The following is a 26,091-nucleotide window of genomic DNA, read 5'->3' as shown; positions in this document are numbered from 1 at the left end:
TTGTTGCCAAAGGGTTTGATCAGGAAAAGGGTGTGGACTTCATGAGACCTTCAGCCTGGTCATTAAGCCAGCCACAATCCGTCTGGTGTTAGCCCTTGCTATGCATTTTAATTGGGTTATTCATCAGCTTGACATCTCCAACGCATTTCTCCATGGCCACCTTGAAGAGGAGGTCCTCATGGAACAACCTAAAGGGTTCGAGGATCCCCAATTTCCTGATCATGTATGTAGGCTCCGGAAGTCCATTTATGGCCTGAAACAGGCGCCTAGGGCCTGGTTCATGCGCCTTTCTCAAGCCCTTTTGGAACTCGGTTTCAGCAGCTCAGCTGTAGACACTTCTCTGTTCATGTTTCATATGCATTCTATACATGTATTTGTTCTCATCTATGTGGATGACATCCTTGTCTCCAGCAACTCTTCCTCTGCTGTTTCAGGTCTCATTGCTCACCTTCAACAGGACTTTGCTGTCAAAGACTTGGGGCCTCTTTCCTATTTTTTGGGCATTCAAGTCACCCGGCTGCCCAATGCTCTCCACCTCAATCAAAGCAAATATGTATCTGATCTTCTGCACCGGACACACATGGAAGGAGCTAAGCCTGCCTCCACACCGTGCTCCACTGACCGAAAACTCTCCAGGTTTGATGGGGATCCACTCACTGACCCCTCTGAATATCGACACATTGTGGGAGCTTTGCAATATTGCACCCTCACCCGCCCTGACATCGCCTACAGCGTAAACCAACTCTGTCAGTTTCTGCACTCTCCCACCACTGTCCATATGGTTGCTGCCAAGCGTGTTCTACGCTACTTGAAAGGTACCGTGGAGTTTGGTCTCCATTACACTCGCGGCTCCTTGCAACTCAATGGTTACTGTGATTCCGATTGGGCCGAAAGCCCTGACGATCGCAAATCAACTACTGGTTATGGTATTTATCTCGGGCCCTGCCTCATATCTTGGGCTGCCAAGAAACAAGCTGTTATTGCAAGATCAAGCACCGAAGCCGAGTATCGATCCATGGCTCTCACTGTTGCTGAAATGTATTGGCTTCGTATGCTCTTCCAAGAGCTTCGAGTTCCTCTCCTTCAAACTCCATGTCTTTGGGTTGATAACCTTGGAGCTCTCTCCCTCTCCTCGAATCCAGTGTTTCACGCACGCACGAAACACATCGAGGTGGACTATCATTTTATTCGCGAGAAAATCTTCAACAAAGATCTCTTAGCTCACTACATCTCTACCCAGTCTCAGCCTTCGGATATTTTCACCAAAGGCCTGTCCAAGGCCCGGTTTCTTCTTCTTCGTGGCAAGTTGATGGTTGATTCTATCCCCATCAACTTGAGCGGGGATGTTAAGGATCTGTTATCCACCTCCTCAATCAAAGGAAGCTGCCGAGAGAATTCTGCAGCAAATCATGCTGCAGATGAGTGTGTGCGCATAGCTCCAGCTCATGCAGTCAATTTCCCCAACTCATGCAACCAATCACGCAGCATGCAGACATGAAAGGAAATGCCTCAGCTATACAAGGCAGTCCACGCAGCATATCCAACTTAAGAAGGAAAGTGCAGACAACGAAGATCACCCACTAAGGAAACTCTCCTAATACACTCATGCAAATCATCTCCAATATAGAATAGCTTGATTATATACACTGTCTTTCCTTTTCATCATGTATTCTCCCTGTATATATTGAGATGTTCATCTCATTGTATATCATCGATTAATATAGCAATCATACATATTTTCAAACTATTAATGAGTTTGAATTGAAGAGTACGTTTGACTCGTTTAGTTAAATGGGTCGAGTTAAAATTAACTTATATAGTTTTATATCTATGTCTTGACACAATCCGAACCCGACACACTATATATTGCCACCATTCTAATGGTCCCTTTTTTTTTTTTTTTTGGATCAACAGGAATTAGTCCATAACCTCATAAAAATGCAGGACCCTCGGTGGTAAAATCAAATGAGGCAATGCTGGTACTAAATTCTGAACACCACCCCCACGTACAATGATGTGGCAGTAACATCTTATTAGTGGCGGCACTGATGAGAACAGAAGGAAATAAGAATACCATGTACATAATGCATGTAAACAGCATCGTGAAGTCCAATACATAGGTCTAATTTGTTTTAAACAAATTCAAATCGCATAAGAAGCCTTACAGATTTGAATCTGTCTCCCTTTCTGTCATGTAATGGAACTGCTCGGATGCCGCTTCTCAACTCTGATATAGGTAGACATGTCTGGCCTCCGAAGTCATTTATCCCTGATGTGTCATACTCGGGAGCTTCAATCCTGAGAACAGCTAACTCGGGAACCCTCAGAGGGAATTCAAACTCCGCATTCCATTCTGGTAGCCAATCATCCTCAATTACTTGCGTGTGCTTCATAGGACCTTGATCAGCGGAGACTCCAGCAATTCCAATCTGCAGTGTAAACTGTTTTCTTAGTTACCACGTATATGTATTTTGCGTTCATGTTCCAAGAGCATCAAGACAGTCATATGATTGCCAGAGAGTGTCGACTCAAATGGTCAGTTTGTTTGGTTAATACTAAGAGATTGGTTATTTGAGTCCCCACTCAATCGATACACAGTTTTTAGTGGAGGAGTCATGTATCTGAGATTTACTTAATAGGGATTGGTCAAGAAAGTGAAAGGGGTTCCATATCATTAAAAAACAAAAGAAAAAAGGCAATCATCAGACAGTGATGCACACTGCACAATACTAGTTAATGTCAGAAGTTTATTATTTTGGCACTAAAAGCTGTTGGTATATTTTGATTTTAAACTTTTATCTCAAATGATGCATTCATTTAGTACAAAAGAACTTATGATTGAATCTCCACAAGAGTAAAATTTTATTTTGTACAGATATTACCTATTTCTTTACAAGGAGAGGTTTTTTTTTTTTAATTTTTTTAAATCCTAACTTAAACCTTAGCCGTCTATTAAAGTTGTCTATATGTAGTTATTTTCATTCAATCGGTTTAGACGAAAATTTTAAAACTCTATTTGCAAATCGCATGGAGAGATTTTTATTTTATTTTATTTTTTAAAAAATTTTATGAATGAGTAAGTCTTTGATTTATAAATGGAAAGTACAATGCACTCCAGCTCTTTTTAGCTAGAAAACTCAAGGAAACATACAAGTCTCCTAAACACTAATCTGTACAGTAAGATAATTCCCAACTATACACCACCTACGTACACAAGCCAATTTTCAACACCCTCTGGCTCTAACCTCCCCCCACCCTGCTGTAACAGGAAAGTATCAATTACAAACCGGCACTCTATCTAGAACCAACAAAATCCCATCGCACAAGACCATAAAGTTGGAAAACAACATCTGCATCAACATTCTGCAGCAAATAGATCCCCCCCTAATAATCTTCAGCAATCATCCAACCATTAGCCGACCAGAGCAATCTCTAGCTAAAATACACCAGCCAACTCAAACCTGCACATATCTATCCACTCAAACCCCTTACCAGAGAAGCACTTCACAAAATCCAGCAATCCATCCACACAAGTCTGATCAGCAACGCCATATTATTCAACACACAAGACCATAAAACTCAAGCAGCACAAGACCATAAAACTCAAGCAGTCATGTAGCAATCATTCTACAAACAAACAGAATACTAACATCCAACTGCATTTTGCAGCAAAACAACAACCATTTTATAGCAACTCAAAACAGCAACTGCATATTACTGCCTCATAACAACAAAGTTCCAACATAAGAACCAATTCACCAATCCTACTCAGATTAAGGCTTCAAAAATACTAAGATCCAAATCTCACTTGACACATAATTATTCATTTTCCCAGCTCCTTGAATCTTCCCTTAGACAAAACCCGTGTTCTGACTTCCCAGCTTATTTTCATCATAATTCTCTTCTCGGTCATCAATTTATTTCCATGTTTAATATTACATCTCTCCCTCCAACTGTTATAAACTGTAGCACTCAGCACCAATTAGCACAATACAACTTTTAAGTATTCTCCCTTCCATTTTCTAACACTCCACACTCAGCAATAGCATCCCATTCATAAGGAGGGTTATCTATTAAACACTTTCCCAAATTTCCCTTCAAAAATCTTCTACAGAAATTGCAATAAAAAAACAAATGACTTCTTCCTTCAATACAACCCCTACAAAAGATACATAGGATATCATCACCAAAACCCCATCTAAACAACCTTTCCACCGTGGATAGACTATCCCTAGCAGCAAGCCATAGAAGGAAAAATTGCCGTTGGGAACCATACCAACCTCTACCAAATTAATGACTGGATTTTGTTCTATACGAATTGTCATTGCCACAGGGTTTATGTTTTTAACTTAGGGCTGGCATAGCTAAGTTTTATTGTTTCACGTGTTGAACAGTATCGGCCAATCTATTTAGCGACAATATCGACGTAAGGGGAATCCTTCACCCTTTTTAAGTGTAATTTCATTTCATGTCTTTTTATCAATTGCTTTTACTACACCACGAATGTATGTATATGTTAAACGAATTGATATACTCACATGAATTTTTTTCACTACAGAATTTTAAAGCAAAAAAGTTATTTTATGTCACTCAATCTTTTATGGGTACAATGTTCCACTTTCATGAATTTTTTAAATGAAAGATGTTCTATTTAAATAAAGGTTTCCATTTATGGAGATTTCTAAATATGAAAAGTATAGAGACGTAAAACCCTCTTACGCTTTGCCCTAAGATGTTCAAGATAAGTAAAGGAATGCGACAAGTTTTATAAGATGATGACACGTGTGTGGAGGATATAATTTTGGCCCCAAGAGAATTCAGAGAAGGCACAACAGGCTACCGGTGTTGGGATGGAAGTGAAACCACTTAAAGGACGTTCCGTGAAGGTGGAAATCCATCGATATGTTATGTTGCCACACTAAGTGCACATTGGTTAATTGGCATGCCAGCATGTCTGCGACCACAAGCACTCCCATAGTCATAAGGACCTTACAACCCTAATACATGGAGCGTAATAGTGTACATAGGTCCTATTATGAGAATAATTACTATAAGCATATCTAAGTTTTATAAAGAAAAGAAAGTGTGTCCATTATGGTTTCATGGAAAAAAAACCATTAGGCAAAAAGAACTTTTGATCAATTTACCCTGATAAAAAAGTCCGGTGGAGAATATTGATCAAAGTGTGTGTGGTGGAAATCTAAATGCCACCCTTCTCCCATATAGATTTTAACCTGTTTGTCACCATAAAGATAACCCAGATGAGCAAAGCTACTAAAACAAATGAAAGAAAGAAATATATAAAAAATGGTAGATTTAATCATTTAAATTAATATTTTAATACTGGATAAATGTTGATAAGGTTCGAATTCATGACCTTTACTATGATATCATGTTAAATCGTCAATTATTTTAAAAGTTCAAGCTAATAAAAAATAGTAACCATAATAATTTAAGTAAATTTTCTAACAAGTACGGCCTAAAGCCTCACACCTTCAACGTTGTCTTAACTGGTGGCAGCACAAGAGGATTAAAGACCTCATTATCTGGATCTACATTCAACAAAAAGTCAGGTTTTTTCACATTACCGCAACCGCCATTGGCTCTGAACATTCCTTGCGTAATCCAAAGGTACTTCCCATTTACCTGTCAAGGAAAAGTGGGAAAAAGATTAATTAGTACAGAGAGCACGGCCGGCAATCGTTCCAAAATCGAATTTATCCTTGGCTTCAAGAATTAAAAATTAATAGACGTTTATAAAAAATTTTACCGTATGACAAGCGATCTTAATTAATCATTCGATCAGTACTGCACAGTAGCTAAAACTTAACCTGCATAATTGTTTTATGATATCATTTCTTCTAAAAAATTCATCTCTTTTCAGCTCAAAGGCACAAATTTACATGACTTAGATGACTACATGGTCTATATAATTCTCAATCAAGTTTCCTGCGAAGATGGTAATCGTGAGCAACTACCCTATCACGGAAAGCAAGTTCTGGTAAAAACTAGTGGCATTTAAACGGCTTATGCAGACATTTTCTGCATAATGTTAAGTGATTAATTTATATATGATGCATATATATAACTCTTTCACACATGTATTTTGTTAGAACATCCAAGCCAAAAACTTAAGCTATATATATTCCAGGAGTTGTTTTGCATACTTCTTAAAGAGACACAAAATTGTGTTTGAATTGTATTGTATTTCTTGATCATTACAGCAGTGTGTAAACACCTATATATACATGGGCGATGAGTTTATGTTACAGGAAATGATCCCACAGATTGTGGGGTAATAAATGTACAAGTTATTGTCCTGCCTTATGTGGTGTGATTCAATTGCCTTGTAGAGATGATTGCTGATGTTCAGGCTTGATGTTTGTGTCCATTTCCATGTATGCACGGTTCCATGCTGTGTACGCTTTGATTTGCAGAATCTTGCCTTGTGAGGTTGATCGGATGAGCTGGGTCATCTTCCTGTGATTTCGGGATTGGCTTGATATCATGCTGAATGTCTGCTAGTGTCTTAATATGCCCCCTCAATTGAAGCGGAATTTCAATGATGCTAAGATTGTCATGAAGAGTGGTGAAGCGGGTGGAGACAAGAGGTTTGGTGAAGATATCCGCTTTCTGATCTTTGATGGAAATAAACCGAACTTCCAGAGCTTTAGAGGCTACCTTGTCACGCACAAAATGGAAGTCGATCTCGATATGTTTAGTGCGGGCATGGAACATGGGATTGGCCGTGAGGTAGGTAGCTCCAAGGTTGTCACACCAAAGGGTAGGTGGAGTAGGGAGGAAGACTCTAAGTTCCTTGAGAAGAGATTGTAACCATTGGAGTTCAGCCGTGGTGTTGGCTAGTGACCGGTATTCAGCTTCTGTACTTGAGCGTGAGACAGTAGCTTGTTTTCGTGAGCTCCAGGAGATAAGGTTGGAACCAAGGAAAATACAGTAGCCAACGATGGATCGTCGATCATCAGGGCAGCCGGCCCAATCAGCATCGGAGTAGGCATGTAATTTTACAGGAGAGTGGCGTCGTATTAGAAGGCCATGGAAGATAGTATGCTTCAAGTACCTCAATATTCGTTTCACAGCCGTCCAGTGATGAATGGTTGGTCGTTGGAGGAATTGACACACTTTGTTGACAGCAAAGGACACGTCGGGCCTGGTGAGTGAGAGATATTGCAAGGAGCCGACAATACTTCTGTAGAGGGTCGGGTCTTGAAACGCTTCTCCATCAAATCGAGACAATGTTTTGGAGGAGGACATTGGTGAGGTCACGGGTTTGGCGGAGAGTTGGCTTTCTTGAGTAACTCCAAGATGTATTGCTTTTGTGAGAGAAATAGGCCTTGAGGGTCTTGTAGGACTTCTACACTGAGAAAGTAATTGATAGGGCCAAGGTCTTTGATTGGAAAGTCACCTTGTAGTGTTGAGATGAGGCTGTCAATGAGTGATGGAGAGGGACTGGTGACCAGTATGTCATCAACATAAATGAGGATGAAGATGGTGGAGGAATCGTGTCCATGCATGAAAAGGGAGGTATCAGCCTTTGACCCGTGAAAGCCGAGCTCAGTGAGGCGGGTGCTGAGGCGTGAGAACCAGGCTTGAGGGGCCTGCTTTAGGCCATAGAGGGACTTCCGGAGGTGACACACATGATGGGGAAAAGATGGATGTTCAAATCCAGGTGGCTGCACCATATAGACTGATTCCTGCAAAAAACCATGTAAGAAAGCATTTGTGACGTCTAGTTGTTTGATACACCAATTTGAAGAAACAGCAATTGAGAGGACGGTGCGAATTGTGGTGGGCTTCACCACTGGACTGAAGGTGTCTCCATAGTCTATTCCTGGTTGTTGGTGAAATCCTTTAGCGACCAATCGGGCTTTGTACCATTCTATGGAGCCATTAGATTTTCTCTTGAGCTTGAATATCCATTTGCACCCAACAAGGTTCATGTGAGGTTGGCGAGGGACAATTGTCCATGTCCCATTCTGGAGAAGGGCATTGAATTCTGTTGTCATGGCTGCACGCCATTCAGTCGATTTGTTTGCTGCCGTGAAGGAAGTGGGCTCAACAGGTGGTGGATCCTTTACTGTGAGAAATGTCTGTCGTGGAGGATAGATGATGGTGCCATCAGTGAATTTTCTAGGCTTGTGTATGTTTGCTTTAGAACGTGTCTGCATGGAGTGGCTGCTGGTGGGAAGTGGGGCGGCTGGGACATTGGAGCTGGCTACTGCAGGGGACGCCACATGTTGGGTAGTGGAGCAGGGGACAGCTTGTGGTTCAGGAGGTGTGGGGAAAGTTGGAGGTGAGTGGGATACAGGTGGAGGAGAGTATGTGACATGTGGAAGAGAGGTGTCACGTGGAGAGGGGAAGGCATGTGAAGTTTGCAGAGGAGTGGAATTGAGTGGGATTGATGATGAGGAAAGTGGCAGGAGAGATGGTAGTGGAATAGAATTGTGTCTGTGGAAATCTATAGACTTGGCAGAGTTATGAAACGGAAAATGTGCTTCATAAAAAATGACATTTCGAGAAATGTAAATTCGGCCGGTGGGGATATGAAGGCAACGGTATCCTTTATGTTGGAAGCTATAGCCGATGAAGACACATAACTGGGAGCGAAAAGTAAGTTTATGTTGATTATAGGGTCTGAGATGGGGCCAGCAAGCACATCCGAATACCTTCAAGAAATTGTAGTCAGGTGCATTGCGGAAGAGTATTTCAAAAGGTGATTTTTGTTGGGTAACAGGGGAGGGGAGTCTATTGATGAGGAAGGAGGCTGTGAGAAAAGCTTCTTCCCAGTACTTGAGAGGCATGGAAGCTGCTGCTAGAAGGGAGAGACCTGTTTCAACCAAATGACGGTGCTTTCTTTCCACAGACCCTTGTTGTTGGTGAGTATGAGGGCAGGATAATCGGTGGGAAATGCCTTGGCTGGCCAAGATGGGATTAAGAGCTCGGAATTCTCCTCCCCAATCAGACTGGATGGCCTTTATTTTATGGTCAAATAGTTTTTCCACATGCTTTTGGAATTGTAAGAAGATAGAAGTTACTGCAGATTTAGTGGGAATGGGAAAAAGCCATACAAATTTGCTGAAATCATAAATAAAATACACATAGTACCGATTGCCATTATTGGAAGGAAAAGGGGAAGGTCCCTATACATCGGTGAATATCAGTTCTAAAGGGAAACTAGACATAGATGGAGACAAATGAAAGGGCAGTTCATGGCTTTTGCCCATGCGACATGCAGGGCAAATAGCCGAACTTTTATTCTTCAAAACAGCAAGATTGTGAGCCCAAGTAACTTGGCTAACAACATGGAGAGAGGGATGACCGAGCCGGCAGTGCCATCGGTCCAGAGGAGCACGTTCACCCATAAATGCTAACCGAGGAGGAGGATGGCAAGTAGGGAACGTGTAGAGACCATCCTTAGTCTTGCCGCGAAGGAGGGTAGTGCCCGTGAGACGGTCCTTAACACAAAAATAGAAGGGGTGAAATTCAAAATATACATTATTGTCACGGGTGAATTGAGATACGGATAAGAGATTTTTCTTAATCCGAAGAACATGAAGCAAATGTTTCAAGAGGAAAGTAGCATGAGGAAAGGTTATTTTGGAAGTACCAGTGTGACATATGGGCAGTCCCTGTCCATTACCAACATGCAATTGGTCCGTTCCTGTGTAGCCATCTGACTGAACATTAAGGTTGGCTAGGTCGGCAGTGACATGATTTGTAGCTCCAGTGTCTGGATACCAGTTGTAGTCACTGGTGGGTGGGCAAGTAGAGGTGTTGAAGGCCTGCATGTTAGGTGAGTTCTCATACTGGAAAGAATGATCAAACCTGTGATAGCATTGAATTGCTGTGTGTCCAGGTTTGGTGCAGACTTGGCAGACACTGCGGGGGGGGGGGGGGGGGGGGGGGAACCTGTTGGATGAATGAGAGGATTGAGAGCCTCTGCCTCGAGAAAAACGGCCACGGTTTGCCTGAGATCGATTGTGATTGTTGGAACCTTTTGGATTTGAGTTTGCACGGGAAGAGCCCTTGTGTTTTGGAGAAGATGGCCGAGCAGTGGCAACATTGGCTGATGGAAAAACAGCTTCTGCAGTTGTGGAGTTGTGTTCCATGCGCATTTCGTGTGTCAGAAGATGTGCATACAATTCTTCAATAGTCATTGGGTCCACTCGGGTGGTGACAGAGGTAACAAAAGAATCAAACTCGGATCCTAAACCTGCAAGAAGAAATGAGACAAGCTCAAAGTCATTGAGCGGTTGGCCTGCAGCAGCAAGTGTATCGGCCATGGATTTGAATTTTTGAAAATATTCAGTCACAGTGGAGCCTCCCTTTTTAAAGGTGGCTAGTTGATAATGAACTTGCATGATCCGGGCTCGAGATTGGGAGGAATACATGCGTTCTAGAGCATTCCAGACTTCAAATGAGGTGGAATAGCCTATGACTTGAGAGATTAAATTCTCTGAGATTGTGGACACAAGGGTGCTGAGGACCATTTGATCGTGTTGTAGCCAGGTAAGGAAGGCTGGATTGGCAATGGTGGCAGGGGAGTCTGCGGTGGGGTTGGGATTAGGAATAGTTTGTGGGGGTGCGGAGACAGTGCCTTCAACAAAACCATAGGCATTTTGGCTTTTGAGATAGGTAACCATCTGCCATTGCCAAGTGAGGTAATTGTCTCGAGTAAGTTGGGCTGTTACTCGATGAGGAAGGTTGTTGAAAAGTGAGGCTGGAGAAATCGGGAGGTTTGGGGATGGGTTTGCAGTTGCATTAGGAGAGGCTTCGGTGGAAACAGTGGGTGAGGCAGAGGTTGCCATTTCAGGTCAGAAACTAGACAAGTGCACAGAAAAAAAAAAAAAAAAAAAAGAAAAAAAAAAAAAAGAGGAGACTTGAGTCTTAGAAGGGCTCTGATACCATAAAGATACACAAAATTGTGTTTGAATTGTATTGTATTTCTTGATCATTACAGTAGTGTGTAAACACCTATATATACATGGGCGATGAGTTTATGTTACAGGAAATGAACCCACAGATTGTGGGGTAATAAATGTACAAGTTATTGTCCTGCCTTATGTGGTGTGATTCAATTGCCTTGTAGAGATGATTGCTGATGTTCAGGCTTGATGTTTGTGTTCATTTCCATGTATGCACGGTTCCATGCTGTGTACGCTTTGATTTGCAGAATCTTGCCTTGTGAGGTTGATCGGATGAGCTGGGTCATCTTCCTGTGATTTCGGGATTGGCTTGATATCATGCTGAATGTCTGCTAGTGTCTTAATACTTCTCATTTCTTTCATGAAACTACATGCAACACTCTATGTACATCAAGCTAGCACACGTCCTACCAAGCCACACCTGCATATTAAATGCAACCATTTGAGCTCCATGCATACATCCCAGCATAGGATTGAAATTTGATGAGTCCACGCGGAAACCATTAGGGCACACCCTCAGCAAGTTTTTTTGGGTAAACCTAGAGCAGAAAGCATATATCAGATACCATTATTATTACTAAGGTTAAGTTATGGTAATGAATCATGATTCATATATATCATTAACATGGTATAAACTATAAAGTATTTATATTTTATAGGGGAAACTCAACTTACACCCTTAATTGAAGTGTCATTGTTGTTGCAATGTTAGCGTCAAAGTATCAAAAGTTGCAATGTGAGTATCCAATTTTTCAGCCCATTTCTGTTAAATCCTAACGAAGGTCTGAAGGATGCCAAAATGCACAAAATACCCCAGTTTTTTAAATTAAAACAAAAAGTTAATGTTTTTTACTCTTTTTTTTATTTTTTATTTTTTAACTTTTTTAATTAAAGGGTAAATTAAAGACATTTTACCCATTTATGGTTTGATTTAACTATAAACCTTAACGGTAGGATTAAAATTAAAAAGGGCTGAAAAATGATATATCGACATTGCAACTTTTGATAATTCAAGGTTAACATTGCAACAATGTATCATGACACTTTCGGGTAAGTGAAGTTTCCTTTATTCTATACATACTCACAGGAGAGAGAGAGGGAGAGAGAGAGAGAGAGAGAGAGAGAGAGGAGCTTGAACAAGAACAATTTAGTTACCTCAGAATATCAGTTCCATGTGTTCTTGCATCATTTTCAAGCTTTTGTTCCCTCACGCTAAGACGTCTAACTTGATTCGGATTAGTTAGCCAGATATTTAATGCACCTTTCGACTTTCCTAAATGAATGGCAATTAAATCCCTATATCCAAGGGTAGCATTTTCCTTGTCTTCATCCTCATCATCCGGCTCAACCTGCTGCCAAGTGGGTAGGCGATGTTAGAATATAAATTAAATGATTAAATTCATTTATTCTTATCATCTTAAGCTTTTGGGATATAAGTGATGATTTAATAGAAGGTAATTAAATGGTTAACTCTTCTTGCTCTTATCATAGCTAGCAACACAATGTAATCTACTTCATTTGTTGCACCTTATCATGAGTGGCTCCATGTTCCTTTTTAACATTTGTGTTCTGTGTTTCATCCTCTGCTGAATCTTTCTGCCTTTGTGGATCTTTTTCCATGCTACTCTGAACTCCAAGGTATTCCTTTGGTGGTTTAGTTGAAATCAAAATCTTTTTCTTCAATGATTCTGGTGAAGGGAATTCCTTTATGTATTCTGATTCAGGGCGATATAGCATGGCTCCAAATGTTTTAGTGACCATCTATGAGAAAATCATATTTTCTCGAGAAGTCAGTTTCTTTAAACAATATTAAGAATTAATGGTTAAAATCAATAGAAAAGCTAGACATTTTGCTCACCTTGGCTACTTTGGCTTGAAGAATTGCATTTAGGTGGTCTTCAAAAGTAATCACAACAGGGTATTCAGAAGCAGAAAATGCATTTTCCTTAATAGCTTTCAAACATTTGATGAGCTCCACCGGTCTAGTCAGAGTCCTACAGCTCTAAAGAAAATCCATCAATTGAAGTAGAACATACCTTTTGTTTATTTATTTAATTATTTATTTTTCTTCTTACTAAGATATTAACTCCTACATATAAGCCCCTTCTGTGCAGTTTTCTAGGTGATTCAGTAATATATTGTTTTAACATGTAATAGTAAAGGTCAAATTTATCTTAATTTCAATTAAATATTTTATGTATTGGGCTTCACTTATTACGTAAGGAAGAGTGTTACAATATTAATTAAACAAGTAAATTTACCATTTCCTATCGGTTTAAACTTTTGAATATTTAGAATGGATCACTATTGAATTTTGATACAACAATGATTTTGAAAGCCATATCACCTTTGAGGGATAAAAGGGAGACAAAGGTCTTACCTATAGCATTACTTTATAATATATGATATGGTTCTATATTAAAATAATTACCTTTTAGAAGATTGATTGTAATCACATTGATGGTTGATCTCATGAAAGAACTATTAAAAAGTTTGAATTAAATTTAAATTGTAAGCCACTGCATCAATGGCACCTTTTCCAAATAGATGCAACTCAATAAGGAGATGCAACCCCTCAGAAGAGTTGTCTTTATCTCTTGCCAAGGGACACCTTCCATCAGGGATGGAATTAGGATATTTTTCATTAAGAGGGGTCAAAACGTTAATAAATTAAGGGCCAAGTCTAATTTTGATAAGTGCCAAACTTAATTTTTAGGTCAAAAAATATATAAACTTAACTATGTGTAAATTTTAATTTTTTTTAGCTATATATAAATATTTTAATTATATATGAATTTATAAGTATATAAAAGGGGGAGAGGTGCCATGGCCCTTATTTTCTCCCCTCTAATTCCGTCCCTGCCTCCCATAAAAACCTATTACCCATGGGAGATTTTACATGGTTGAGACGGCAATTACACTTTATAGTGTAATCACCCTCAACACAAGCTTAGAAAATGTGCACAAAGGATTGCTTAATGCCTTTGTGTTTGACTTGGCTGTCTTGCAGTGCAAAAAGGATTCACGTATGATTCATCTATAATAATAATAATAATAAAAAAAAAGAATGCACGTATAATATTGAAGCAGAAATTAAGTAGGAGAAAGTCCACATATCGCCTTTTTAAACTATCACTCAATTAATTGATAATGTCCCCTCAAACTTTTAATTGAGATAATACCCCCTTTCCAAATTTACCAAAAGTTGTTAATGTCTCCAATAAAAAAAATACACTAAATAAAAAAAAATAAAAATTCTAAAAATTATTTAAAACAAAAAACTAGGAGTGCCCAAATTAATTTATTATTTTTTTTTTTAAAAAAATGGTTGGTTTAAAAAAAATTGTTTTTTGTTTTTCTCAAATTTATAAAGGCATTTTTGTTTTATTTAAAAAATGCTATGATACTTTTTGTCTTTTTGCTGGCATTGGAGAGACATTGAGAATTTTTTGATAGTTTGGAGAGAATATTGTCCCAATTAAAAGTTGGGTAATGCTAATCAATGATCATTTTTTTATCCTTCTAAAGTTAATGTAACATTTAAAATTATCATTGGATCAAAATTTAATAGTGATCCATTCTAAATTGACTAGTGATTTTAAAAGTTACATCATCTTTAGAAGATAAAAAAATAGTTCTTAACATTACTCATAATATTTCAGGAGGACATTATTAATTAGGTGGTACGTAGCTAGTTTGAGGAGATGACTTTTCTCAATTAAGTAATATTAATTAAGCTACCCCTTCCCCCGGTTAAAGTTAGGCTTGGCTGGGCACAAATGAAAATAATTAAACTTCATATATACCCTCCATGAAGAACTTCCACATCATCTTTCCTGGAGTTTGGCCACAAATCCAATTCGATAACTCTTACACCTCTTCGTAGTGCGTCTATAATGGGTTCCACACTGCTGTCACTGCTGACTTGATTACCAGTTAAGTAGGAGTTATGGCATGTGAATAGGAAGTAATGAGCAAGTGGAGCATTCATGTCTTGGTGCACCTGGATATATACAAATTAAAACAGCTTCTTAGATATATCTGTTTATCATGCACCAAACTTTGGTAATTTAACGTCCTACCAACGTTTGTGTTTGTGTTTGTGTAACTGTGTTTGTGTTCAAAAACTGCTTCCGAAATTCACTTCCCATTTAAGCTCCGTAAAATGTTTTTTTTGTTAAAAATTGGCGACTAACAGTAACTTCCAGTTGACAGCAACTTCTAGCAACCTCCATTGGAGGTGGAAAATGAACTGCAAGAGAGATCTAGTGCGTGCGAGAAGGGAATCGAAACTCAAACTCAAAAAAATATACACTGGTTTAAAAAAGAGAAATCATTTTACGGAAATTAAAGGAAGGTATGTTTTTCTAGTCAACTGAAAAATGTTTTTGATTAGACCACGATCTTCCTTCGTACCAAACACAAGAAAATAAGAAAAAAATTTTGCATCAAAACGAACCGACCGATTGGATTTCACTTATTTTTTTTTTTTAAAAAAAAATAATAAAAAAATAAATTAAAAATTAACTTTTTTGAAATAACTCGTAATTTTTCACTTATACAGAGGAAGATAGATATTTAAGTAGATAAGATTAATTACCCCATGAGGATGGAGAGGGAAATTAAGATCGCCAAGAAGATATTGGAAGAAAGCTTCGAGATGGAGGCCCTTCCGCTGGAAGATGTTGAGATGCTTGACGCTGTTGAAGATGGCCTGAGCATGGTCCTTGCTAGCGTTAAGATCTCCTTGAACCTGAATCAGGAACTCTTGCAGTTTATCAATGGTCATGATGCCATTCTCCGAGTATTGTTCAAATACTTTCTTTACATCTTCCGGAGGTTCAACCACCCTGAGCTTGAATATTCTCCTGAAACAGAAGCAAACCTTGTAGTGCTGCTTAGACATTATTGTTTATACGCACGTACAGGAGGACTGAAGCTTTTGATATTGGGATAGGGGAGAGAGAGTGATGGAAGCGTCCTAGCAAAGTCGTGCATGATGTATAAGAAAGGTGACCAGTCGACATAAATTAGGGGTGGGCGTCGATTCGGTAGGCGGTTAAGTCGGTTAATTCAGTCGGTTAACCGACTTTTGTCGGAATGTAGTCGGTGAATTTATTTCGGTTAAGTCGGTTAAGCGGTTAATAGGCGGTCGGTTAAGCGGTTAATAGGCGGTCGGTTTAGTCGGTAAAGCGGTTAATAGGCGGTAGGTTAAGTCGGTAAGGCGGTTAATAGGCGGTCGGTTAAGTCGGTTAAATCGGTTAACATTTGGTTAAAATGGGTAATGAAACGACGTCGTTTTGATTTTTTTAAAGGAAAAAAAAAATGATCATACGTTTTGTTCTTACTAAAACGACGTCGTTTCGTTTTATGTCGGTTCAGTTAATCGGTCGAAATAGAATTCGGTTTGGTTACCACTTAAAAGGCGGTTCGGTTTAATTCGGCTGCCGCTTAAAAGGTGGTTTGGTTCGGTTTGGCTGCCGATCCGGCTTTCGGAATAAAATTTTATACCGACTACCGAACCGAAATTAGTCGGTAGGCGGTCGATAGCGGTTCAGTTCGGTTTGGTAGGCGGTCGGTAGGCGGTAGGCGGATAATTTGCCCACCCCTAACATAAATGCGTACTACCCTACATAATTATTATATAATATTGACGTTAATTAATCTTTGAATTTTTTTTTTTATTTTAATATTACTCTTTTGCCACTATAAGAAGTTCACTTTTTGTTCAATTTCATTGGTAGAAGAGCCACGTGGTAGATATATATATTTTTTTTAATCACGTGATAGATTCGGTGTCCACAACTTTTTGCGACATCAAGCCCCTTCTGTCAAGGTTTGAATATCAGATAGCCATGCATAGAGATTACCAAAATTTCAATCGTGAAAAAGAAAAATAAAGAAGAGAAAGATATCAGGAAAGGCAGACACTAACAGACAAACATGAGACAGAGACACCCCCACAGAGTGACTCAACCAAAACATCAAGAAAAAGGTGAAAGAGATCGAGGACCTGTGTATGAAAGTGGCTGGCGTAATCAAATTATAGGCATTATTATTTATTTATTTTTTAACAAAAGAGTCATTCCTCATTAATAAATAATAGCAAAAAGCCCCAAGGGTTAAAAAAATAGGGACAACAGATGATATTGATGAATCATCATCTTTATTTACATGGGAAATGCAATTGCCAATTACAGCTTATGGCTAGGGATGTAATTGAGCCAAACCGAATATTAAATGTTAAAATTTGATTCCTTTAATTTTTTTTGAACATGAACTAAGCTCAATTTTATCATCGAGCTAGATTATCTATTCAAGCTCTGTTCATTTATTTTTCAAATAAATTCAAGCTTGTTTATGAGCTACTCAATTAACTTATTCATTCCATATAAAAAGTAAATGTTGTGATTGTTTTTTTTTTTTTTTTTTGTTTTAAATTCATACTAATTATTAGTTATTTAATTATGGTTAAGATTTATTATTTGATTAATTAAAAAAATTAACTCAAATCTTAAATAATCTAATTTTGAGTTTATATGTTTATCTTATAGTATGTATATACATTTATTACACACACACACACACATACAAACCCACCCATATACACACAAATACACATATTTTTATTCAGACTTACAATTACAATAATTCAAGTTATATGTATTACGTTAAAAAGAAAATTCATTTTTATCTTTTTAAATACTTAACATGTTCTCATTACAAAGTTAAAAATAATTTTATAAAATAATAAAAATGAAATTATACAAGCCTATACGAGTCAAGTTGAACTTATACGCGTTTAATAAATGAGCCTAAATTTTTTTTTTCAAACTCTGTTTAATAAATGAACCGAGCACGAGTCTGTTCACGAGTGACTCTGTCATTTACAGCCCTACCCTTAACCCTATTATAACACAAATCATTTTATACTTAAACCTTAACCGCCCAAATTTATCATTAAAAAAAACTAGGCACGACCAATAACCTCCACTGGCAATCTAAAAGAGTTTTTAATGCAGCAAAGACATAAACATAGAAGGTGAAGCGGTATCGCTACGACAAAACGTCTTGTTCCGTTTTGATAGGTATTTGATTTGAAAATTTAAATATATTAAGAAATAATTATTTTGTTTATTTTCTTTTGCTTATTTTTTTTTGTTAATACCGATTGAATACTAACTTTTCTTTTTAATTATTAATTTAATTTTCAATCTTAATATATTTTTTGTTCATATTATGGCTCCCTTATCTTAGCATATGTCTCATTTATGCTTTATTCCCTTTAGATAAAAATTTATGGTTCCAACCCTAATTAATTAACGATGGCTATATATTAGGGGGTTGGAGGACAAATTTGATTCATTCTCTTTGTTTTCCTCCTGAATTTCTACTGTCATGAGATTTATCCTTCCAAACACTTGCATTCTTGAAGCTTTGCTCATGATTTTTGCTATGACACAAGTAACCATATACATAATAATGAATTCCAATACATACGTCTTAGTTATTTAAACAATTAATTCAAATCGCATAAGAAGCTTTACAGATTTGAATCTGTTTCCCTTTTTATCATATAAGGGAACTGCTCGGATGCCACTTCTCAACTCTGATACAGGTAGACATGTTTGACCTCCGAAGTCATTCTTCCCTAATGTGTCATACTCGGCAACTTCAATTCGGAGAATAGCCAACTCGGGAGCCCTCAGTGGGAATTCAAACTTCTTATTCCATGCTGGTTGCCAGTCATCCTCAATTACTTGTGTGTGCTTCATATGATGTTGATCAACTGGGACTCCAGCAATTCCAATCTGAAGTATGAACTGTTTACTTAGTTACCACATACATGTATTTCATGTTCAAGTTTCAAGTAGGACCGGCAATTTTTGATCAGATTTGGGAATTCGACACGAATCAACACAAAATTAGCGAGTTAAGATTAAGGGGTATGAATCGTTTAATTAAATGAATTGGATTAAGGTTGATTTATATAATCTTATATCCATACCTTAATACAACCTGAACTCGGCACACAATAACTTCCTAGAGCATCAAGACAGTTAGATAGGGATGCATGCACACTAGTTAATGTAAGATACTTTTTAGGGATAAATATAAAATCAATCCCTGTGGTTGGCCTAAATTATAAATCGTTCCATATGCTATAGAAAATAATTCAGATGTCCTTAGGGTAGGCTAAAATAATTATTTAGTCTTTGCAATCAAACTTAGTCAAAACACTTGACGGTTCCGTTAGTGTGCCATGTTAGTATCAATAGAATGATGACACTTGTCACTTTTAATAAAAAAATATATTAATATATTAAAATATAAATACATCAAACTTAAAGTCACCCCCTTTCGTTTTTATTTCTTTCTTTTTTAAAAAAATTAATTTTTAAATATTAAGTTTTATATATTTATAATTTTTTTAAAAGAGTGACACGTGTTATAATTCTATTGGTGATGATGTGACACATTAATGAAATTTGTTAAAGTGTTTTGACGGAATTGAATTACATAGATTAAATTATTATTTTGCCTTATCACGAGAACCTCTGAATTATTTTGGTATTAAATGATGTGGATGGAGCATTCTCATGAAGAGCAAATTGATTTATCTTAGACAAAAAGAATTTTAATTTGATCAACTTACTCTGACAAAAAAGTCCGGTGGTGAATATAGATCGAAGTGTGTGCGGCTGAAATCTGAATGCCACCCTTCTCCCATGTAGACTTTTACCTATTTTTTTTAACATAAAGATAACTCAGATGAGCAAAAAGCTACTAAAGCAAATGAAAGAACGAAACACTTCCAATATTTAATTGAAATAGAAATAAATATTTTGATAGTATGTTAAATCACAAATTATTTCAAAAGTTTAATTAAATTAATAAAAAAAAATAGTGAATTTAATCATTCAAATTAATATTGTAACAAAAACAACCTAAATGAAGCCTCACACCTTCAATATTGTCTTAACCGCCGGTGGCGGCTCTAGACTGACATGATGATCAAAGACCCGAGGATCAAAGACCTCATTATTTGAATCTACCTGCAACAAAAAGTCAGGTTTTTTCACATAACCGCAACCGCCATTGGCTCTGAACATGCCTTGCATAATCCAAAGGTACTTCCCCTCTCCCTACATGTCACGGTAAAGTGGGGAAAATGATTAGCATAGAAATCATCAAGCTTGAGCAATCGTTCCTAAAAATTGAATTTATCCTTGGCTTTTCAAGATTTACAAATTAATAGAAAATTTTACCATATGATCACAAATTAATGATCTTTATATTCTTTACTCAGTTAATTATAGGTGGCCAGTGCCACCTCGATTTGGCACTACAAAAATACTGACAATTGGACGCGTGTCTACAGTACCGGTTACTGTAGACACGCGTCCAATTTGACACGTGTCTTATGAGACACGTGTCTAATTGTACAGCCGCCACAATGTCCAATTAATACACGTGTCCAATTGGACACGCGTATTATATACACGCGTCCAATTTGACACGTGTATTTAATACGCGTGTCCAATTGGACACGCTTATTAAATACACGCGTCCAATTTGACACGTGTATTTAATACGCGTGTCCAATTGGACACGTGTATAATTGGACACGCGTATTAAATACACGTGTCAAACTGTTATTTTTTTTCAAATATAATTTTTTTTTATTAAATAGAATTTCAACAATTGGACACGCGTATTTAATACGCGTGTCCAATTGGACGCGTGTATTTAATACGAGTGTCCAATTGGGCACGTGTATTAAATACACATGTCAAACTGTTATTTTTTCCCAAATATAATTTTTTTTTTAATTAAATATAATTTCAACAATTGGACACGCGTATTTAATACGCGTGTCCAATTGGACGCGTGTATTTAATACGCGTGTCCAATTGGACACGTGTATTAAATACACGTGTCAAACTGTTATTTTTTTCCAAATATAATTTTTTTTTAATTAAATAGAATTTCAACAATTGGATACGCGTATTAAATACGCGTGTCAAACTGTTATTTTTTCTCAAATATAATTTTTTTTAATTAAATAGAATTTCAACAATTGGGGACGTGTATTTAAATACACGTCCCGGATTGGGCAATTGGTGACGTGTATTTAAATACACGTCCCCAATTGTTGAAATTCTATTTAATTAAAAAAAAAATTATATATGTATATGTACCAGAGAATTGGCCACGTGGCTTTAGGCCACGTGGCCAGAATTGGTGTAGGTAGACGCGCGGGAATTATCCCCTGCCCACCTGATGACCATTCTTAATTTAAGTTTCAAAAAGAAAAAAAAAAAAATTTTATATACTCTCGCTCGCTCTCTTTCTCTGCGCGCTCTCACTGTTCTTTCTCTCTCTCTCACTGTATCGCTCTCTCTCACTCTCTCTGTACCATCGGCCAGCTTCCCGACCACCGCGTGGTCGGCCTTCCCTCTGGCCTTCCCGACGTCTCTTGCTCGCTCTCTCTCTCTCTCTGTCTCTGTCTCTGTCTTTGTCTCTCTCACTCGCTCTCTCTGTCTCTGTCTCTCTCTCTCTCTCTCTCTCTCTCTCTCTCTCTCTCTCTCTCTCTCTCTCTCTCTCTCTCTCTCTCCGTCAATACTGGATCACCGGCCAGCTTCCCGACCACCTCGTGGTCGGCCTTCCCGACGTCTCTTGCTTGCTCTCTCTGTCTCTGTCTCTCGCTCTCTGTCTCTCTCTCTCTCTCTCTCTCTCTCTCTCTCTCTCTCTCTCTCTCTCTCTCTCTCTCTCTCCGTCAACACTGGACCACCGGCCAGCTTCCCGATCACCGCGTGGTCGGCCTTCCCTCCGGCCTTCCCGACATCTCTTGCTCGCTCTCTCTCTCTCTCTCGCTCTCTCTCTCTCTGTCTCTGCCTCTCGCTCTCTCTCACTCTCTCTCTCTCTCTCTCTCTCTCTCTCTCTCCGTCAACACTGGACCACCGGCCAGCTTCCTGACCACCGCGTGGTCGGCCTTCCCTCCGGCCTTCCCGACGTCTCTTGCTCTCTCTCTCTCTCTCTCTCTCTCTCTCTTTTTCTCCGTCAATACTGGACCACCGGCCAGTTCTAAGTGGACGACGAGTTGGTTCTGCATGTGTTTCGTATAGGTATATCGTATACGTATTAGGAAGGAAAAAAACAAAAAGAAAAAAGAAAAAAAGAAGAAGAAAAGAACAGATCTATTCTTTTCTTCTTTTTTTTAAAGCAATATTTTTGATTTTGGCAACGTGTATTCTTAACACGTATCAAGAAAAATATATAATTTTTCATTTTTTTTTATTAATATATATATATATATATATATATATATATATGTACACACACACACATTTAGCCACGTGTATACATACACGTGGCTAACAATTTGGAATTTTTTTTTAAAAAAAAAATCGGTTTGACACGTGTATTGAGATACACGTGTCAAAATGTGCAGTTAATGACTTCCACATCTGACACGCGTCTCACGCGTGTTAAAATACACGTGTCAAACAGTTTGACACGTGCACGACACTGTACACGTGTCAAACTGCACGTGGCAATTTGAAGTGATTTTTGTTGTGTGGGGTGGCTCCCAGCCTTCCCCATGGGCCGGGGGTGGCCACGCAGCTCCATATATAGCCCCAGAGTAGGCTGGGGTGGTGGCGTGGCCACTTATGCTCTCTCTTCTTAACTGTACCAAGATAGCACACATCCTAACCGGTCTTACCTGCATATTAAATGCAACCATTTGAGCTCCATGCCTCCATCCCAGCATAGGATCGTAATTAGATGAGTCCAAGCGCATACCTTTAGGGTAGATCCTCAGCAAGTTTTTTTGCGTAAACCTAGAGCAGAAAGCATCAGATATATCATGTTATCATGGTAATGGATCATATCATTAACATGGTATTAATTAGTATTAAAATTCTATACATATGGATCATATGATTGATCTTATGCACCAAGCTACCATTTGAGAGAGAGAGAGAACAAGATCGAACTATTAGTTACCTGACAATATCAGTTCCATACGTACTTGCAGCATTTTCAAGCTCTTGCTCACTCAAGCATAGACGTCTAACTTTATTAGGATCAGGTTCCCAGATATTTAATGCACCTTTAGGCTTTCCTGCATGAATGGCAATTAAGCTCCTATATTGAGGAGTAGCATTTTCTTCGTCTTCATACTCGTCATTCGGCTCAATCTGCTGTCATTTGTGTAAATTAAATGATTAAATTCATCTATTTCTATTAACTTTAATTTTTAAGATCAATGGTAATTTAATAAAAAATAATTAAATAATGAACTCTTCGTGCGCTTAGCATAGCAGCAAAATGTAATCAATTTCATTTGCACCTTATCAGTGGCTCCAAGTTCCTTTTTGAAATTTGTGTTCCGAGTTTCATCCTCTGCTGAATCTTTATGCCTTTGTTGATCTTTTTCCATGGTATTCTGAACTTCAAGGCATTCTGGTGGTTTAGTTGAAATCAAAACCCTTTTCTTCAATGATTCTGGTGAAGGGAATTCCTCTATGCATTCTGATTCAGGGCTATATAGCATGGCTCCAAATGTTTTAGTGACCATCTATGAGAAAATTCATGAGAAGTCATGGAGGCAGTTTCTTTCGACATTAGGAATGGAGAAACTGTTCTAGACGAGGCTCACCTTGGCCACTTTAGCTTGAAGATCTGCATTTAGGTGGTCTTTAAAAGTAATCACCACAGGGTATTCAGAAGCAGAAAATGCATTGTCCTTAATAGCTTTCAAACATTTGATGAGTTCCACTGGACTAGTCAGAGTCCTACAACTCTAAAGAAAATCCATCAATTCCTAAGATATATTAATCCCTATTTATAAGCCCATCATGTAGAGTCTTTTGGGTGATTCAGTAATGTTTTAAAATGGTGAAGCAAAGACCTTAAATTTGAACGCATGTTGGCTCTACAATTTATATATCTTCATTTCAATTAATTAAATATTTCATGTGTTGAGCTCCACTTATTGAAGAAGAATTTGAAAACACATGTGAAAGAGAGTATTAAAATATTAATTAAATAATTAAATTCATAATTTTTTATAGTTAAGTTTAAGGTTTTCGATTTATTGGCCTTTACAGTTCTCATGATCGATCAGTGGGATTTAGTAGTATATTCATAGTTTCAACAATTATAAAGTAGCAGTAGGTAAGGCAACCATTAAAAGCTTCTAAAGATCATTGTGCTCGATTTCATCCCATTAGCAGTGCGTCAGATATTCAGAATAATTAATATTTAGCACTTTTCAAGGAAAATGAAAAGTAAACAGATGATAATTCTCGTTAGGGTATTGATCACATGCATGGAAGAACTATTGAGAAGTTTGAATTGAATTCAAATTGTAATTTATTGACGCCTTTTTCCAATAGCTGCAACTCTTGGAAGAGTTGCAACTCAATCAAGATCAGATCAGATCGATGCAACCCCTTAGAAGGGTTGTCTTGATTTATCCCTCAATTACCAAGGGACACTTTCCATGGGAACCTATCACTTATGAGAGATAATTGCATGGTTGAGGATGCATACTTTTATGGTGTGATCACCCCCAACACCAAGCTTAGAATATGCACACGAGGGATTGCTTAATGTCTTAATTAATATTAAGCTACCCCTTTCCCAAGTTAAAGTTAGGGCACAAATGCAAATAATTAAACTTCATATATACTATTATACCCTCCATGACGAACTTCCACATCGTCTTTCTTGGGGTTTGGCCACAAATCCAATTCGATAACTCTTACACCTCTTCGTAGTGCGTCTATAATGGGTTCCACACTGCTGTCGCTGCAGAGTTGATTGCCAGTTAAGTAGGAGTTATGGCCTGTGAATAGGAAGTAATGAGCAAGCGGAGCATTCATGTCTTGGTGCACCTGGGTAAGTACAAAACAGCTTCTTAGATATATCTGTTTATCATGTTTGTGTTCAAAAACAGTCTCTAATTCACTTCTTATTTAAGTTCTGTAAAATGTTTTTTTTTTGTAAAAAAAAAATTGGTGACTATATATGTATAGTAACCTTCAGCGGACAGCAACTTCCAGTAACCTCGGAGGCGGAAAATGAACTGTAAGAGAGATTTAGTGCGTGCAAGAAAGGGAAGCTCAATTAAAAAAATGGTTGATGTGGGGCTTTATAAAAGAAAAATCATTTTACAAAAATTAATGAAGTTTTCCTAGTCAACCGAAAATGTTTTGAATTAAACCATGATCTTCGATCGTACCAATCACAAGAAAATGAGAAAAACATTTTTCAAAAAACATTTTGCATCAAAACAAATGGCCGGATTGGATTTCACTTAATAAAAAAACAAAATTGAACTTTTTTGAAATAACTCGTCATTAATTTTTCACTTATACAAAGGAAGATTGATATATATATATATATATATATATATATATATATATATATATATATAAGTAGATAAGATTAATTACCCCATGAGGATGGAGAGGGAGATTAAGATCGCCTAGGAGATATCGGAAGAAAGCTTCAAGATGGAGGCCCTTCCGCTGGAAGATGTTGAGATGCTTGAGGCTGTTGAAGATGGCCTGAGCATGGTCCTTGCTAGCGTTACGATCTCCTTGAACCTGAATCAGGAACTCATGCAGTTGATCAATGCTCATGGTGCCATTCTCCGAGTATCGTTCAAAAACGTTCTTGATATCTTCCGGGGGTTCAACCACCCTGAGCTTAAATATTCTCCTGAAACAGAAGCAGACCTTGTAATGCTGCTGCTTAGACATTGTTTATACGCACAGGAGGATTGAAGCTATGATGTTCAGTTGTTTTCAGTGCTTTATATTATGTTTAAATTGGGATGGGGGGAGAGATATAGAGAGAGAGTGATTGAAGCTTGCCGTTGATATTGCTTGTTGCTTTCCTCGTATATTCTATCTATTTACATAGAATGCGTCCGACCAAAGTGAGAATCTGTTCTGAGGCATGATGTACAAGAAAGGTGTCCGGTCCACATGATCCCTACTTTTTTACCAATCTAGAAGATATTCTGTTTTAATAATCTTGCTGCAACTTTACCTTTCATACTTATTTATTATAGTCACTAACATCGATTGACGAGATCGGTGCATTTTGAGTGATTTTTTATGTTAACCAC

At 37.9% G+C, this 26,091-nt stretch overlaps 2 protein-coding genes across 4 annotated transcripts; both read right to left on the bottom strand.

The window, feature by feature from the left end:
* Positions 1–1,939: 1,939 nt before the first annotated feature.
* Positions 1,940–15,949, bottom strand: LOC133878007 (phosphoinositide phospholipase C 2-like). 2 transcript variants are annotated; one of them, XM_062316486.1, is made up of 9 exons: positions 15,544–15,949; positions 14,750–14,946; positions 12,802–12,937; positions 12,471–12,704; positions 12,099–12,295; positions 11,365–11,482; positions 5,494–5,646; positions 5,148–5,234; positions 1,940–2,429 (listed from the first exon to the last, which is right to left on the bottom strand). In XM_062316486.1, exons 1-9 carry the CDS (start codon positions 15,847–15,849, stop codon positions 2,133–2,135), a joined length of 1,725 nt encoding a protein of 574 aa, XP_062172470.1. In that variant the 5' UTR covers positions 15,850–15,949; the 3' UTR covers positions 1,940–2,132. The 2 variants fall into 2 exon arrangements, with proteins under 2 accessions (XP_062172470.1, XP_062172471.1); XM_062316487.1 differs by having other exon boundaries at positions 12,099–12,292.
* Positions 15,950–18,415: 2,466 nt separating this feature from the next.
* LOC133878006 (phosphoinositide phospholipase C 2-like) lies at positions 18,416–25,782 on the bottom strand. 2 transcript variants are annotated; one of them, XM_062316484.1, is made up of 9 exons: positions 25,412–25,782; positions 24,654–24,850; positions 23,611–23,746; positions 23,302–23,529; positions 22,956–23,152; positions 22,672–22,789; positions 19,910–20,089; positions 19,600–19,686; positions 18,416–18,754 (listed from the first exon to the last, which is right to left on the bottom strand). In XM_062316484.1, the coding sequence occupies exons 1-9, from the start codon at positions 25,718–25,720 to the stop codon at positions 18,455–18,457; spliced, it is 1,752 nt and encodes a 583-aa protein (XP_062172468.1). In that variant the 5' UTR covers positions 25,721–25,782; the 3' UTR covers positions 18,416–18,454. The 2 variants fall into 2 exon arrangements, with proteins under 2 accessions (XP_062172468.1, XP_062172469.1); XM_062316485.1 differs by having other exon boundaries at positions 22,956–23,149; positions 25,412–25,781.
* Positions 25,783–26,091: the final 309 nt, after the last annotated feature.

The sequence above is a fragment of the Alnus glutinosa genome, chromosome 9 (assembly GCF_958979055.1).
Source record: "Alnus glutinosa chromosome 9, dhAlnGlut1.1, whole genome shotgun sequence".
Taxonomy (NCBI): Eukaryota; Viridiplantae; Streptophyta; class Magnoliopsida; order Fagales; family Betulaceae; genus Alnus; species Alnus glutinosa.
The sequence above is the reverse complement of the archived record's forward strand: the minus strand, read 5'-3'. Positions and strand labels throughout refer to the sequence as shown.

What these genes read in the sequence shown, in the direction of transcription:
- LOC133878007 (XM_062316486.1), bottom strand. Translation starts at nt 15,849, where the DNA reads ATGTCTAAGCAGCACTACAAGGTTTGCTTCTGTTTCAGGAGAATATTC. An exon ending in ATGGAGCCACTCATGATAAG is followed by an intron (nt 12,296 to 12,470) that starts GTGCAACAAATG and finishes CCCACTTGGCAG; the next exon opens with CAGGTTGAGCCGGATGATGA. An exon ending in CAGTTAAGACAACGTTGAAG is followed by an intron (nt 5,235 to 5,493) that starts GTGTGAGGCTTT and finishes GGTGACAAACAG; the next exon opens with GTTAAAATCTATATGGGAGA.
- LOC133878006 (XM_062316484.1), bottom strand. Translation starts at nt 25,720, where the DNA reads ATGTCTAAGCAGCAGCATTACAAGGTCTGCTTCTGTTTCAGGAGAATA. An exon ending in TCCCTCTCCATCCTCATGGG is followed by an intron (nt 24,851 to 25,411) that starts GTAATTAATCTT and finishes GTACTTACCCAG; the next exon opens with GTGCACCAAGACATGAATGC. An exon ending in GTGGAAGTTCGTCATGGAGG is followed by an intron (nt 23,747 to 24,653) that starts GTATAATAGTAT and finishes TTAGAGTTGTAG; the next exon opens with GACTCTGACTAGTCCAGTGG.